Here is a 15,927-nt window from a genome sequence, read left to right as displayed (position 1 = left end):
TGGGAATCAACACAATTTAATAACATATTTCATAGAGAAGTTTGTTTCTTTCCTGTTGAGTTTGTGTAGTCATGATGAGAAGAATCTACTTACATTGCATCCCATAAAAAAGAAAAATAAATAGAATTGTGTATTACAGTTATGAAAGATCAATTATTTGGTATTCTTCTTTCACCCGTTCTACTGCAAGGAGCTGCAGTTCAGTTGTTCCGCTGAGGATGTCTTTAGAAGCGACCGCTGAGGTTGAGGCAACAGTGGCTGCTACTGGTAGAACTTCAGAATCAGAGCCTTGTGCCAAACCTTTTTGATGAATTATGAAATGTCACCTGCAGAAGTTGGGTCATGAATTGGGTGCATAGCTACTGCTTTTGGACTTCCAGGGGGGCTTGCATTTGGTGAACCCTTTGGGTTCTTTTTCTTCATGGCTGTTTGATGCCATTTCTTGATAGCCTTGGATGTCTGCTCATCGAAGATGGATATTTTCATTTGCGAACCCATCTGAAACCAATGGAAGAAAAAGAAAGAAAGTGATGTCAGCATTAGTATCAATGACTAGATAAACTAGCATTAGTCAATGAAATTGTTAAAATATTCAATAATTTTTTATATATTTTTTCAAAAGTTTTTTTTTTTAATTTTAATAAGGCCAGTTCACTTTTTTAGATAAGTTTGTTATGAAAAATAAGTCGTGTCATAAATGTATAAAAGGTGTTAGGATCCCATGTATTAGTTATGATTTTGAGAGTGGATACAATGTTAATTCTTATCATGGTAACAGAGCTAGTTTCTTTTCCCTAAATCCTAAATTTGACCGCCACCTCTGCCTCCATCTCTAAGCACCATAATTCGCACCATCATCACTGCTTCCGCAAGAATTGCATCTACTACGCTTCTGAGTCGCTCGTCTGCGGTGCAAGATTAGATCATTCTGTCTCCACCACCATCATCTACAATTGAAAATGAATTACCAATCTACAGTTGATCCCCTCACCAAGTAGATAGTCTATGCCACCATCATCATCTTTCAACAAAGATTAATTTGAAATATTATAAATTAGCAAGAAATGTGAAGCTTCCTTTATGTTTTCTCACTATTGACCCAATCGGAGATCACAAGACCAAGCAAAATCAATCAGACAAACCTACATACAAGTGCACTCATTGCAATCAAAGAAATCATTCAACAAGTCATTGCTTTGAACTTATTGGATATCCAGATTGGTGGGACTCAACACGACATCACAACTTCAAGCGACCACTTACTATAATGATTGGTCAAACAAAGGAAGATGATACCACTCCTACATCATCAACATTGGTACTACAAAACTGAAGGTAAGGTCTTAAATACTTCTACACCTGTTTTGAATAGTGCATGGATAATTGATTCAAGTGTTATTGATCATATGACATTTGATGTTTAGACAAATCACAACCCTTAACCCATCCTCTAAAAATTGTATTTCCACAGCTAATGGCAAAACCGCCCTAGTTGTTAGGGAGAAGCGTAATCACATCTTACAAATACTTACACTTTGATTCAATGTTAATTGTTCCCTCTTTAAATTATAACATTTTGTCAGTCTCTCAAATCACTACCTTATCTTGTGTTATTATTTTTTGAATTGATTATTGTGTGTTTAAGGACATTCAGACTTGACAAAACGATTGGTTATGGCATTATGAGGGGGAAATTGCATTATTGAACTAGAGTCAAATACTTCTAGTAGTTCACAACAAGATTTAGCAATAGAGAGCACTGATTTACCAAAAAGGAACTATGACATCGACAGTTAAGACATGCCTCATTTGGTTATTTAAAAAGGTTATTTCCTAAAATTTGTCTAGTTGTAATTGTGAAGTGTGTGAACTTGCAATAAAAGTCATAATGCTTCATTTCCTTTTAATTTTAAATAAAAGTCCAACTCCTTTTATGGTTATTCACTTTGATGTTTGGGACAATCTAGACTTCAGGGTGTTCACATTGGTTTGTCACCTTCATAGATAATTATACTTGGATGACTTGGTTATGTCTAATAAAATCTAAATTAGAAGTTACATTATTGTTTCAAAAGTCTTATAATACCGGTAGTGTTGGTGCTAGAGCACAACTTTTAACCTAGAGTTTTGATATAGGATTAAGATTGGAGTCACGTTTGTTGTGATCTAATAAATTGATGTCAAGTGTGTAGGTGTACGTTACTCAGTGTTGTAAATGACTGTAGACGGTGGTAGGACGATTGGTGATCGTCGACCGCCTAGGCAATTGAATTTTTTTTACTATTTTTTATATATAATAGTATAAATAGTCATTATTCTTATATTTACTTTAAATAAAATATATTAATTAAAAATAAAATTTTAATCTAAATATTTAAAAATAAAAAATAAAATAATTTTTAAAATATACATATATTTAATTATTGAGATAATTTTATTAGGATTTAATTAAGTCTATTTAAATTATCTCAATCATAGTTAGGAGTTGATTAAAATTATTGAACTAAAGTTTAATTAAATCGCATACCCTGTTTCGGTCAAGCAACGAGTCCAATGTGTCGCCAAGACCGCACCATGCGATTAGACGTGTCGCCGGCCAGGGCAACGCGTCCAGGCCGTCACCGAGTTCAGACGATGAGTCCAGGCTCGTCGCTGGAATCAAACGACACGTCCAAGCTCGCGTGACACATCCAAACTCACCATTGGGCCTATGCGGCTCTTCCAGACACGTGGTGATGGTGAAACAATGGCTATGGCAGTTCCAAGCACGACCGTGGTGGTTCTAGGCACGACAATGGTGAAAGGAGGTGAGTTATCACCTAAAGCACCGCCTTTGCTTGAGGCGATGCGGTTGCTATCTACCTCCCGCTTAGGCTACCACCTCAACCCCCATTAAAAACATTGATGTTACTTGACTGTGATGAAGTCTTGATTGTGAGCTAGACTGTGACTAAGTCCTAGTGGAACTAGGCAACTGTCAGACAAGAGCTAAGTCTTGGTTTAAACCAAGCAAGAAAGTCCTAGCTGGTTGCTAGGTAAATTAAGTCCAAATGGCGAAGACTTAATAAACAAAAGTCCAAGCTGAGAGCTAGGTGAATCAAGTCGAGGTGGAGTTAACTGGAGCTGAAGGCTTGACAAACAAGTCCAAGTGGAAGCAGTTGGGAGTTGTAACTTGGCAACTTGGTCTAGATGAGTCAGTTGGAGGATGAGTGTATAGACCAACGTAAGTGCGAGTTACCTTAAATTTTGTATCCTACTCATTACATGTAACTACTATAGGAAAGCATGTTCGATGGTTCTAGACTACCAGAGAGTCGAGGCGACTAGCTGGTGATAACTCTCGACAAAGGGATTTAAGAGGGTCTAGATCATCCAAGGATACGGGCAACCAAAGTAGTTTCTAGGCGACTAGGAGATGACGCTATCAATAATCCAAGAAAGTTAGGTCAAGATTATATTTGACCTTTATCCAGGTGACTGGAGGGCTTCCAGTGAAAGCTTCATTAACGTTATATAACGGATAAACATTGTAGTCACGTCAACAACAATACATGCGACCGGAGGAGTGCTATAAAAAGAGCATCGAGGCAGAGCTTAGAAATCACTCATTCACACATTCTCTTAATCTCTTGTACTCGTGCTCTTGTGCTTTCTCATCTTCTGTGCTACAACACGCTATGACTTGTGCTTCATTTCTAATCAACAACACCTAGAGTAACATTTCATTTGTTTTTGTGTTGCCTCATATTTGTTATTGTGCTTAACCTTTTAGATTCTCTCTCCCATCTCCAGAGGCTTTCTAAAAAAGGATAAATTAGAAATAAGAATTGTATTTTATAACTACTATGTGTGTCTATACTTCTAGTTTGGTTGATCATCTACTTGCATGCTTAATTTGTAGTTAAGTCCTTTCCATGCTTACATTGCTTTGCTAATGAATCTATTTAAGTAATTTATATTTCCGCTGTGCTACTTTGATTGATTCAATTATTTCTGTTACTATCTATTTAAAAAATTCTTAATGCTATTCACCCCTTTCTCTCTCTAGTGTCAAGTTTGATCCTACAATTAGTACATAGTATAATACCCGAATACAAGTGTTACGAAGTGACAATGGTAGAGAATATCATAGTTTCGAACTCTAAATATTTTGTTGACTCTCATGCTTCAATTCATCAAACTAGTTGTCTAGATACACCTCAATAAAATAGTATGGCTGAAAGCAAAAATATACACTTATTTGAGATTGTTTGCACTTCCCTAATAAAAGCTCACATGCCCTTATGCTACCGGGGGTGAAGCTCTCCTCTCTGTTGTATATCTCATCAATCGTGTTTCATCTAGTTCTATCAACTTCAAAACGCCCTTTCAGACACTTATAGAAATTGATGTTGTTCCAACAGTTCCAATCTACCCCCTCATGTTTTTGGATGTGTTGCCTATGTGTATCTTCACAAACATCAAAGAAGTTAATGCCTCAAGCCTATGTCTTTATTGGATATGCTATCAATTAAAAAGGATACAAATTCTATCATCCCCCTACTAAACATATGTTTGTTATTATGGATGCTTTCTTTCATGAAAATATTATGCATTTCTCCAAGTCTAACTTTCAGGGTGAGTATCTTAAGGAAATTCAGACCCTTCTATACAATCATGAAGAAGATACGGTGGAAATATTTGATCAAAATATTAGTGATTTCGATCCTAGTGGATAAAATTTGGATTTAAGTGTCAATATCATTCAACACAATAAGCGTAGAAGTGGATAAGATGGAACCTAGTGATTAAAACGTGGATCTAAGGGGTGATACCATACACAACGACACAATAAACATAGAAGAGGATGAGATGAAACCTAGTGACACCAAAGAAGTCAAGAAATTTTTGAAACCGAACTTGAGCCCCTCCAAAGTGATACACTAAAGCAATCGTTGTCTGCGGATATTACTTACACACTACAAGATAGCCATCTAAGAAAATTATCATAATGTCTTTCCAGAGGTATTCCAAAATCTACATACAAACCTCAATTGTCTAGTAGAGTAAGATATCCCATTAGCCATTATATGCCTACACATCTCTTGTCAAAAGAAAATCAGTCATTTGTTATATCTATACCTTACACTGTGCAGGAAGCCTTATCTGATCGAAGATGGAAAGCCACGATGATGAAGAGATGGACCTCTAATCATCCTATATAAAAAGTTGGATGCCGATGGATCTTTACTGTGCAAGATCGGTAGCAAAAGGATACACCTAAACTTATGGAATTTGTTAGTGCAATTGACCTTTAGGGTTTTGATATTTTGGTTTGAACAATATGTTCAATGAGAACTTGGTTAGGATTGATCAAGTTAAGTGAAGAGTCCAAGCAAGTTAAAGTTGACAGGACGCATGGAAGTAAGTGAGAAGTTCAAGTAAGACCACATACTTGACAATTGGCGAAAAGTCCTATGGGACTAGCAATGTAAATCCTAGTGTGGCTAGGCAGTATAAGTCCTACTTGTTGGTGCGGAAAGCATCCGACGATCGAATCTGAATTTTTGATAATGACAAAGGGTTCAAAGTTAAGGTTATTTGTGGTCTAACAATGTTTTAATGAGTTTGCAAGAAAATCCTAAGCGTACTTAGGCAAAAGTCCTAGCTGCGATTAGGTAGGTGGAAAACCCTAGGGGGTGGTAACCCTAGGCGGAAAGTCTTGGCGGGTTGAGAGTTTCAGGCAAAAACCCTAGAGTCGGGGACTCTAGGTGGAAAGTCCTAGTGGAGGGTTTCCACCTAGGACTTTCCACTAGGACTTTCCGGCGAAGACTTCGACTACTGGAAGAGTCAAATGGAGTCTTACCTCCAAACCCAATTCGACATGTGGATGATCATCAAAATCGGCATCTCACTTCCACTTGACGGCATGGGAAAACCAGTATCATGCGAGAACTGGGACACAAGTATAATAAAGAAGGTTGAGGTCAACGCCAAAGCAACATGCACTCTTCAATATAGTATAACAAAGGAAGAGCTGAACCGAGTTGGCTCATTCTCAAGCGCGAAAGAACTATAGGAGGAGCTGATTGAGCTGCACAAAGGCACCTCCGATATGAAAGTAAGTAAGCACGATCTAATTTTAAATAAGTTATATAACATAAAAATGCAGAAAGGTGAGACGGCTAGCCAACTTCACGTGCGGATACAAGATCTACTGAACGGACTCCACGGGATCGGACAAAAGATGGAGAATCGAGACGTAATAAGGTACACGCTCAACGCCTTTCCTAGGAATACTTTGTGGGCATCCATGGTAGATGCTTACAAAGTATCCAAGGATGTTTCATCAATTAAGTTAGATGAGTTATTTTTAGAATTTGAATTGCACGAACAGACTAATGCATGTCCAGCCGAGAAAGGTATTGCATTGATTGCTGGTACAAGAAGAACTCGGGAACCAAAATCAAAGCGCAGAACCGAACCCGAGTCTGAAGACGAATCAAACTTAGAAGATGACGACGACGAGATCATAGCCGAGATCGTCAACCTAGTACGTAAGCTCTACAAAAAGAAGAAAGGTTTCACTAAGAAGGACATCAAGAAGGTGATTCAGTCCAAGACGGTGCCAGCCAGTCCAAAAATCAAGTTTGAAGTAACTTGCTACGGCTGCAACCAAAAGGGACACATCAAAGACAATTGTCCAAACCAAAAGGAAGCAAAGAAGCAGAGGAAGAAGAAAACACTAAAAGCAACATGGGATGAGTCTTCTTTAGAAGACTCCGACGAAGAGATCGAACAGACGAGTTTCCTCGCGCTAACTGCCTGGGAACAAGTCGACGAATCGAAGACCGAGAGCGAATCGGAAGCTGAGTCCGAGAGAAGCCACGGATCTGTATCTGTTTCCGAAGGCCCTAACCCTAAGAAATTCACTGTATAATTTAGTTAATTATCTAATGCGCAAGTTAGCTAAATCCAATGTTCGGGTCAAATCACTTCAAAAGGAGGTAACAACCCTTAAAGAAGTGACTAACCCTAGCTCCTTGACTGACCTCGTTCACACTGGAACATCAACTCAAGTCTAACCGAGAGCGAATCGGAAGCCGAGTCCGAGAGAAGCCACGGATCTGTATCCGTTTCCGAAGGCCCTAACCCTAAGAAATTCACTGTATAATTTAGTTAATTATCTAATGCGCAAGTTAGATAAATCCAATGTCCGGGTCAAATCACTTCAAAAGGAGGTAACAACCCTTAAAGAAGTGACTAACCCTAGCTCCTTGACTGACCTCGTTCACACTGGAACCTCAACTCAAGTCTAAAAACTTGAGGAAGAGAATTCTAACTTGAAAAATCAAGTCAAAGAACTAAAGGACACGTTGGAATGGTTCACCTTGGGTTCCAAGAATCTTGACCTGATTCTTGGAAAACAGAGAGCCGTCTACAACCGATCCGGACTTGGATTTTAGGCTAAACGAAAATACAAGTCTTACCTATCAATTATAAATAGAACAAATAGAAAAGTAGTCTAAGCATGGGTTCCCAAGTCGAACTTGATTAATCAAGTTGGACAATATTGGATCCCCAAGGATCAAATCCACTACCTTGATAGACCCTATCGAGGCTATGATCCAGGGAAGTTAATAGAAAAACCATTTTTATAAATAGAATTGTTTGATGCTTATCTTACTTCTTTTATTATACATGCTTAGATTAGGCTTAGATAAGGATCTAGGCGTGATTTACACTTGACTAGTTAGACCTAGGAGTTACAAAAGGAAAATTAAATATCCAATTTCTTGGAAAGGTTGTCTAGAAGTGGTGGATGATCTCATACCCAAGAAGGCCTAGTGTCTCGCCACAGCTTGGAAGTCAATCTTTGAAATGAATATTTAATTGACTAATTGAAAAACCTGAGTCTAACTCAAATGTAAATTAATCCTTAGATGATAACCTAAAATCAAAGATTAAATTAACCATCTCACAAAAACCTACAAGGTTCCTGAGTGATAACTTAGAAGAGGGTGATATGGACTTAGGTAAAATTTAGACCAAACTTAACCTAATTAATTAATTAACTTAACCTAATTAATTAACTTAACCAATTAATTTACTTAACCTAATTAATTAACTTAACCTAATTAATTAACTTAACTTAACCTAATTAATTAACTTAACTTAACTAATTAATTTACTTAACCTAATTAATTAACTTAACATATTAATTAACTTAACCTAACTAATTAATTAACTTAACCTAACTAATTAATTATCTTAACTTAACCAATTAATTTATTTAACCTAATTAATTAACTTAACCTAATTAATTTAATTAATCAATTGATTAATTAAATTAATTAACCTAACAAATTAATTAACTTAACCTAATTAATTAACTTAAGTTAACCAATTAATTAATTAACCTAACATAAACCTAATTCTTAACTTAAACTTAACTCAATTAAATCTAATAACTAATTAATAACTCTTAAGACAAATCAATTCAATTCCAAATTAATGTAACTTAATCAAATCAACACAAACTTAAAACTTAACTCAACTAAACTTACTTAAAACTAATTTAAAATTACTTTAAAATTAAATCTAACTTAAAATTAAAACCAACTTAGATTTAAATTTAAACTTAATTAAAAACCTAAAACTTAACTTAAATTAAAAACAAAAAATAATAATAATAAAAATAAAAAAAAATATCGTAGGGCGCCTCCAAATGAAAGGAGGCGCCCCCGGGAGCGGCGAGAATATTCCCGCCAAAAGGTATAGAGGGCGTCTCCCACCGATAGGAGGCACCCCCCATAACGCATTGAGGGTGCCCTCCATGCGGTTGAGGGCACCCTCAATACCAATTTTTCCAGCGAACAGAGACTCTTCTATTCGCGTGTTTTACACGATTCGAGTCACGCCGAGGTGCCTTTTCAGCCCGATTTTCTCCCCTTCAACCTCATTAACACCTCAAGATGCCTGCTACGTATACCCGATTTCATTATACTACTTCTGTATGTATTTTCTGTGCATTTTTTATATATGTGTGTGTATACAAATAGGAAAAGATGGAACATAGACCCTGCTTCTAGTAGTACCCCATCCACCGATTCTAGATTCCCTATTGAGCGGCATAGGCTAGAGTTCATTAGGCATACATTTTCTCCATTAAAGTGTAGATATTTGAGCAGATCCTTTTTTGCTAGATATTGTACACCTATTACCCAGATGATTGAGCATTACCAGCTAAATAGGCTGGTTTACTGCAGCCATGCAGTTAATCACGACTTGTGTGCTCAGTTTTATAACAACCTAGATAGTGTAGATGATCTGACTTACTCCACCGGAGTTGGTGGAAAGGATTTTCAGTCTTCTCCCACCCTCCTATACACTAGTCTAGGACTTAAGCTATCGACATGTTCATTTTTGTGTTACCCTAGTAGGGGCCTGCCATTTGGTGAGCCCTACTCCCTTAGGGGGGGACCACTTGTAGTGACTGACTTCAGATCACTCTCTTTTAGGGTCTAGGACTATATCATGTATCGGGTCCTGACTACTTGCATTTTGTCGATCGCGTCTCGGAATATTCCGACGATGCGACCTTCTCACTCCTTTTTGTATGCCCTCTGTCAGCATTTAGATATAGATATAACTTTGCATATATTTCATAACATTATACGTGCATCCGGTCTTATCACTAGACTCGAGGTCCATATGCCCTATTGTCATGTTTTGACATATAGTTTTTCGACCTTAGAGATAGACACGACCCAGGGGAGGGTTACTTCCCTTAGTTCGGTCAGTGTCAATTAGGCTTAGTGCATATAGACATTACCGCTCAGGGGATCCTAACCTGGAGAGGTGGGTCGCAACCAGCTGCTCGAGGATGAGTTTTTTACTCCAGTCGAGGACGCTGATCCAACCAAGGGAGCCGCTCCAGCCACAAGAGATGAGTTTCATGTCCCAGCCGAGGGAGAGGAGTGGTTAGAGCTTACGAAGACAAAGATCTTTGGGCATCTTCCTTCTCTGGCACAACCCTTGACCTTGACCCAGCCCTCGACTTCACTGTCCGTTGAGGATCGACTCACTCGTCTCGAGGAGTCCTCTGCGCAGTTACATCGATCAGTCTCGGATGGTTTCAGGGCACTTCGGGGAGAGATGACTGCTCTCCGGGATGGCATGACTACCAGACTTGAGCAGATCCTTCAGACTCTGCGGGCCCTGAGCGACCACTAGCACCACCTATTGATGATGATCAGACTTGATCAGACTATATACATTCCTATGCATTGTATATGATTGACATGGTATCTATAGACAGTTTGTTTTGGTTTGTTTGATGAGCATGCTTATGTAAACTAGAGTTTACTTTCAAAATTAGTTCTTTAATTGCTATTTCAAAGTTATAATCTTGGTTTTAAATTCTAGGAAAAATATTTTCAAAATTTCAATTTTGTTAGTTTTCAAAAATTGGATTTAGCCTAGATCTCTACCCCCTAGAAAGCATGTACCCCTAGGTCTCAACAAGAGCATCTCACAAGCACACTAGGATTACCTTGCTTGTGTATAAAAACCACTTAGAATGGTGTGAGATGCATAGGGTACTGTCTGAACTTCAGAATACTTATGTCTGTGTATCAACATAAATCTGGGTAATACATACCAAACTCAAATTAATCAAATCAAGTTATCCAAGTTTAGTCAAACTAACTGGAACACTTGCTTAATCTGACTAACCAAGTGAAAGCTATTACCTCTTGGTAAAATAGCTAGTAACTAAAGGTTAGACATTTGTTTGAAAGTAGATCTTGTTACTCATGCTTGGACTCTAGGACTTTAAATTTTTTTTTTAACAAAAATTGACTGGCATTAATCAAGGGGGAGTAAAAGAAAGATTTTTCAAATTAAGCCAAGTTCATATTTTTAAAAGTATTTTTCAAATAGAAGGTTTTTAAAAGTATTTTTCAAACAGAAGGTTTTTAAAAGTATTTTTCAAACTTAAAATTATTTTTAAAACTTGATCATTTGTTTTTAACTTAGCGTTATAATTTTTTGGTGTTAAAATGAAATTCTTTTTCGTGTTTAAACAAATTATTATTAAGCTTAATGTTGAATTAAAATTAGTTTTTAAGCTTAGTGTTTATCAAAAGTATTTTTATCAAAAGTTTGTTTTAAATACTTGACTAAGCTAAAGCTTTTATCAGCATCTCTAAGTACTGAAGTACTTTTAGAGCTAAGTTTTTTAATCAACTTCTTTTAAAGCTTGAACTTACCTAAGTTTAAATTCCTTTAAAGTTAAGTTATTTTTAATATTTAGTTACAGTCTCTTTCAAATTTTTGCTTCTTCTTGCAAAATCATATTTTTCAAGTAAGAACTACCTTTCAGGGGGGGGCTAAATATTTTCTATCTTTCCATTTTTTCATTGTTTTTTAAGTAATATTTTTTATCTATGGCAAAGGGGGAGAGGAAAGTGAAAGTTAAGTGATTAAGAGGGGAGATACAACAAGTTGCACCTAAATGTTTGTTTTTTGCACCTACATATTTTTTCACTTGTTTGCACTTGAATCTTGATTTTATGCTTGTACACATTTATACTACTTTCATATTTTACTTAACTTTGAATTTTGTTGTCATAATAAAAAAGGAGGAGATTGTTGGTGCGGGAAGCATCCGATGATTTGATAATGGCAAAGGGTTTAAAGTTAAAGTTATTTGTGGTCTAACATGTTTGAATGAGTTTGCAGGAAAGTCCTAAGTGTACTTAGGCAAAAGTCCTAGCTGCGGTTAGGCAAGTGGAAAATCCTAGGGGGTGGTAACCCTAGGCCCTAGGGGGTGGTAACCCTAAGAGGAAAGTTTTGATGGGTCGAGGGCTTCAAGCAAAAACCCTAGAGTCGGGAACTCTAGGTGGAAAGTCCTGGTGGTCGCGGACCAGGTGAAAAGACTGGAAGGGTCGTGAAGCGAACGTCCAGCAGAAAATCCTGGAGACTCGGGCGCTGAACAAAAGTCCAGCCGGTCTGGAGGACCGGTCTGGCAATAGGTAAACTCTTCTGAGTGGAGTAGGTGAGGACGGGTTCCCCGATGAGGGAACAGCAGGCGTCGGTTCGACCTAGAGTTTTCGGAAGTGAAATCCAAAGTCAGAACCGGACAATCCGGAGACTGTCAAAACGACTTATTATTTCTTATATATTTGTGCTAAACTCTGTTTTGCAGGATATGTTTTGTATTTTGGACTAACACATCTTGCAGGGAGTGAAAAAGTCTTAAAGCCTCGGATGAACAGTACTCGAGGCACCCTCCATGGAACTTGGAGGCGCTTTGGGTGCAATGCTTGAAGGCTCCGCGCAACAGAGCAGGAGGCGCCCTGGACGCTGGGTGGAGGGCACCCTCCATGGGCTTGGAGGCAGCCTCGGGCGGATAGGTTGCGGGCGAAGCGGAACTTATCCACGCTGCGGATCCAGAGGGATTGGAGGCACCCTCCATGCGGTTGGAGGCGCCCTCAACAGGCTATATAAGCCTGTCTTGAGCAGCAGCAAAGTATACAACTTGAAATCGCAATCTTTTAACTGTGCACTGCTCAAAGGACGATCCGACAAGCTGTAACAGACTCCGACGACCCGAAGCTTCAAATTTATTGTTTTCCGTTGTCGGTATAATTTTTATTACTGCTTTAATATTGTACTTCAAATTGTAAAGAATTTCCGAACTTATAGTGATTGCCCACCAAAAACGATCAACGATCACGGGCCTTGGAGTAGGAGTCGCCACAGGCTCCGAACCAAGTAATTCCTTGGTGTGCTCGTGTAGAGGCAGAGCAATGCCTAGTTGAGAACTAGGTAGTATAAGTTCCAGTGGGGCTAGGCAGTACAAATCCAAGTTAGGAACTAGGCAGTGAAAGTCCTACTTGGGAAGCATGCAACAAAAAGATCTAGTTGGAACCAAGCAGTGAAAATCTGAGTGAGACTAGATGGTGGAATACCTAGTTGGGAACTAGGCAGACCTATTTGGAAACTAGGTGGTGAAAGTCAAGGTGAGTGGAGCTGAACACTTGGCAAAAGAAACCTAATAGGTTAGGTAAACCAAGTACTAGGTTTTTGCATGTTGTTTATGTGCAAGAAGCAAGACTAGACGAAGGCTTGGACTACCGAAGTGTGCCCGGAGGCAGGACTAGTTAGGAACTGGTCTAGTCAATCGGAAACACTTGGCTTCATCCACTCCGAGTGAGGCGGTCAACAGATGAAGTTTGACCATGCTCCATGCAACCAAAAGGGTTCTAAGTTATTGGAAATCACAAAAGTCGCCTAATCCATAGTCGAAGTGGATGCAGTTTACAACCGAGTCAACGGAGGTCTAGTCAATCGAAAGGGTTCCAGTTGATGGGAAGAGTGCCGATTAATCTCTATAAAATGGGAGTTGAGGCAGCTATTTCCGTTAACAAGTGAAAAACAACTGCAATCAAAGCTCTCATATTCAAGTGCTCTAATTCTTGCTCGTGTGGTCCGGGAAGCGCTAAGAGGAGTCTCGTGATATTAAGAGTATCTAGCCAGATCAAACAATAGTTTGCTTTTCTTATATGCTTATATTGTTTATAATTTACTTGTGGTTGTGCCTCTTATATGCTTATATTGTTTAACACTCCAATAGAGGGCTTGTAGTTATGTATTGAGGCAAACTAGGTAATTTGAGGTATCTAAAATCATCTATGGAAAAGGGAATTCTATTCACTAAAAATACAAACAAGCAAAATATTGAAAAAAAAGGTAGATCCGCTACCTTAGCGGCCCCCCTAGTGCCGGTCTCACGGATATACAGGAAGGTAAATACAGGTACACAGGCCATAGGCGCATGGTGGGATAAACCCTAGGTTGTCAGTTTCTGAGAATCGACCCCTGACCATTACTCAAGAGATGTCATGCGTCCACTGTCTGCGCTACGTCCTGGGGCAACAAGCAAGATATTGAAGTATATATAGATGTTGATTGGGTCAGAGCAATTGATGATAAATGATCAACTTCAAAACTTCACAATACCTTTCCTTTATAAGTGGGAACTTAGTTACTTAGAAAAGCAAGAAACAAAATGTTGTTCAACGATCTAGTGCATAAGATGAGTATAAAAGGATGCACTTAGGACTATGTGATGCATTATGGTTGAAATTTCTTTTACAAGATCTAGGCTATTAATTGGAGAAATCAATTTAGTTATATTGTGAGTACAAAATAGCCCATAATCAGTTCAACACGATCGTACAAAGCTGTTGAGATAGATAGGTCTTTATTAAAGAGAAATTAGATGAAAAAGTTGTGGAATTACCAAGGATTTAGTCAAAAGATTAATTACCTTATAGGCTTACCAAAGCAGTATGGAATTGGGTGCTCATAGAGTTTCAAATAAGTTGGGCATGCATGATATTTATGAGCCAACTTGAGGGGGAGTGTTCAAATATTAAATAATTTTTTATATATTTTTTCAAAAGTTTTTTATTTTAGTAAGGCCAATTTAGTTTTTTAGATAAGTTTGTTATGAAGAATAAGTTGTGTTATAAATATATAAAAGGCGTTAGGATCCCATGTATTAGTTATGATTTTGAGAATTAATACAATTTTAATTCTTATCAGAAACCATACACCATAAGTTTGAGTGACACTATGGAAGTGTGTCTACATGATATATGACCTATAAGTCACACAAGAAGGGACCATGTCACAAATCTTTGAGATGCTTTTGAAGCTATAAGCGAGCTTGTCAGACTAAATCTAAAAAAGTATGCATTCAAGGTACGTCGGTCAGATTACTTTTGGGTTTATTGTTAGTTAGACAAGCATTTGCAGCTTAAGAAGGCAAGTTTTGGCCAATATAGGACATGATTACCTCTTAGGAGGTGCAAAAATTGACTCACAGAAGAGCATCACTGAGCCAACTCCTCTCACAGACAGTTGATAATTGCTTGCCTTTTTTTTTTTTCAAAAATACAAGTTTAAAATCAAAGAGTCTTCGCAGCACATTGCATTTAACAAAACCTTTCAAGAGTTGAAAACATATCAAAGCTAACCATTAGTGCTGGCATGCCTCTCGGCCAGAGATGTTCTCCTATTTTATTTAGCAGCAACTTAATAAGCAATGAGCTCATTCCTAGTGAAAGAAGAATAAAGTGCAAAGGTACATCAGCCTGACACTTAAAGATGTAGAAATGAGGTACCTCCAACCCGAGATACTAAAATTTTCTTTGATCGTGACAGTTGGAAGCGCTAGCCCCACATACAATCACATAGAATTGTGGTTCTAACCAACCACCATTACAACAAACCTTGCCAAACCAGACTTAGCCAAGAGTATTTTAAGTGATTGATTGAGAATTTTACATCAGATTTTGCTCTTGTGCTTCGAAGATATAGCATGTTTGGTAGATTTGCTCTTGGAATTTTTAAAAGAATACCGAAGTTTAATAATTGGAGAATGAGCAACATACTGATGCCACTTGACTATTAATTGACGGAGAGTCCAATTCAAAAGTAGGAGCAAAAAGTCCAATTCAAGAGGTGGGCTTCGTGTTTCTAACCAAGGTTTAAAATTTCGACACGTGCAGAGGTTTCGGTCTCAGATTGAAACGTTGCGGTTTCAGTATTGTATCGTGTCATGCCAATATATATAATAATTATTAAAATTGACTATTTATTCATTTAAATAATTATTAATTTAAATAATATATATTTAAAATAAAAAATATCAAAATATCAATTAAACAATAAAATAGTAAAAAAATACAAAATAATAAAAATATTATCAGAATATAGATTTGATTTATTATAATTTTTTAGAATTTTTAAATAAAATTTAAAATAGTAAAAATAATTTCAAAATATCAATTAATAAAATTTATTAATTTTTTAAAAATTCTAAATATAGTTTTTATATATTTTATTGGGATAATTTAATTAGGGTTTATAAAC

The 15,927-nt window shown here is 37.4% G+C and overlaps 1 protein-coding gene across 3 annotated transcripts in view; it reads right to left on the bottom strand.

The window, feature by feature from the left end:
- LOC121974995 (MLO-like protein 9) overlaps positions 1-15,927 on the bottom strand; it is a 125,397-nt gene continuing 109,470 nt past the window's right edge. Inside the window, exons 15-16 of one of the 3 annotated variants that reach the window (XM_042526326.1) lie at positions 327-498; positions 1-264 (exon numbers count right to left, since the gene is read on the bottom strand). In XM_042526326.1, the coding sequence (XP_042382260.1) occupies positions 140-264; positions 327-498 (297 nt within the window). In that variant the 3' untranslated portion in view covers positions 1-139. The remainder of the gene's footprint in view (positions 265-326; positions 499-15,927) is intronic. The other 2 variants (XM_042526327.1, XM_042526328.1) reach the window with 2 other exon arrangements.

This window comes from Zingiber officinale, chromosome 4B, assembly GCF_018446385.1.
Source record: "Zingiber officinale cultivar Zhangliang chromosome 4B, Zo_v1.1, whole genome shotgun sequence".
Lineage (NCBI taxonomy): Eukaryota > Viridiplantae > Streptophyta > Magnoliopsida > Zingiberales > Zingiberaceae > Zingiber > Zingiber officinale.
Note: the sequence above shows the minus strand (reverse complement) of the source record. Positions and strands in the feature narration are given on the sequence as shown.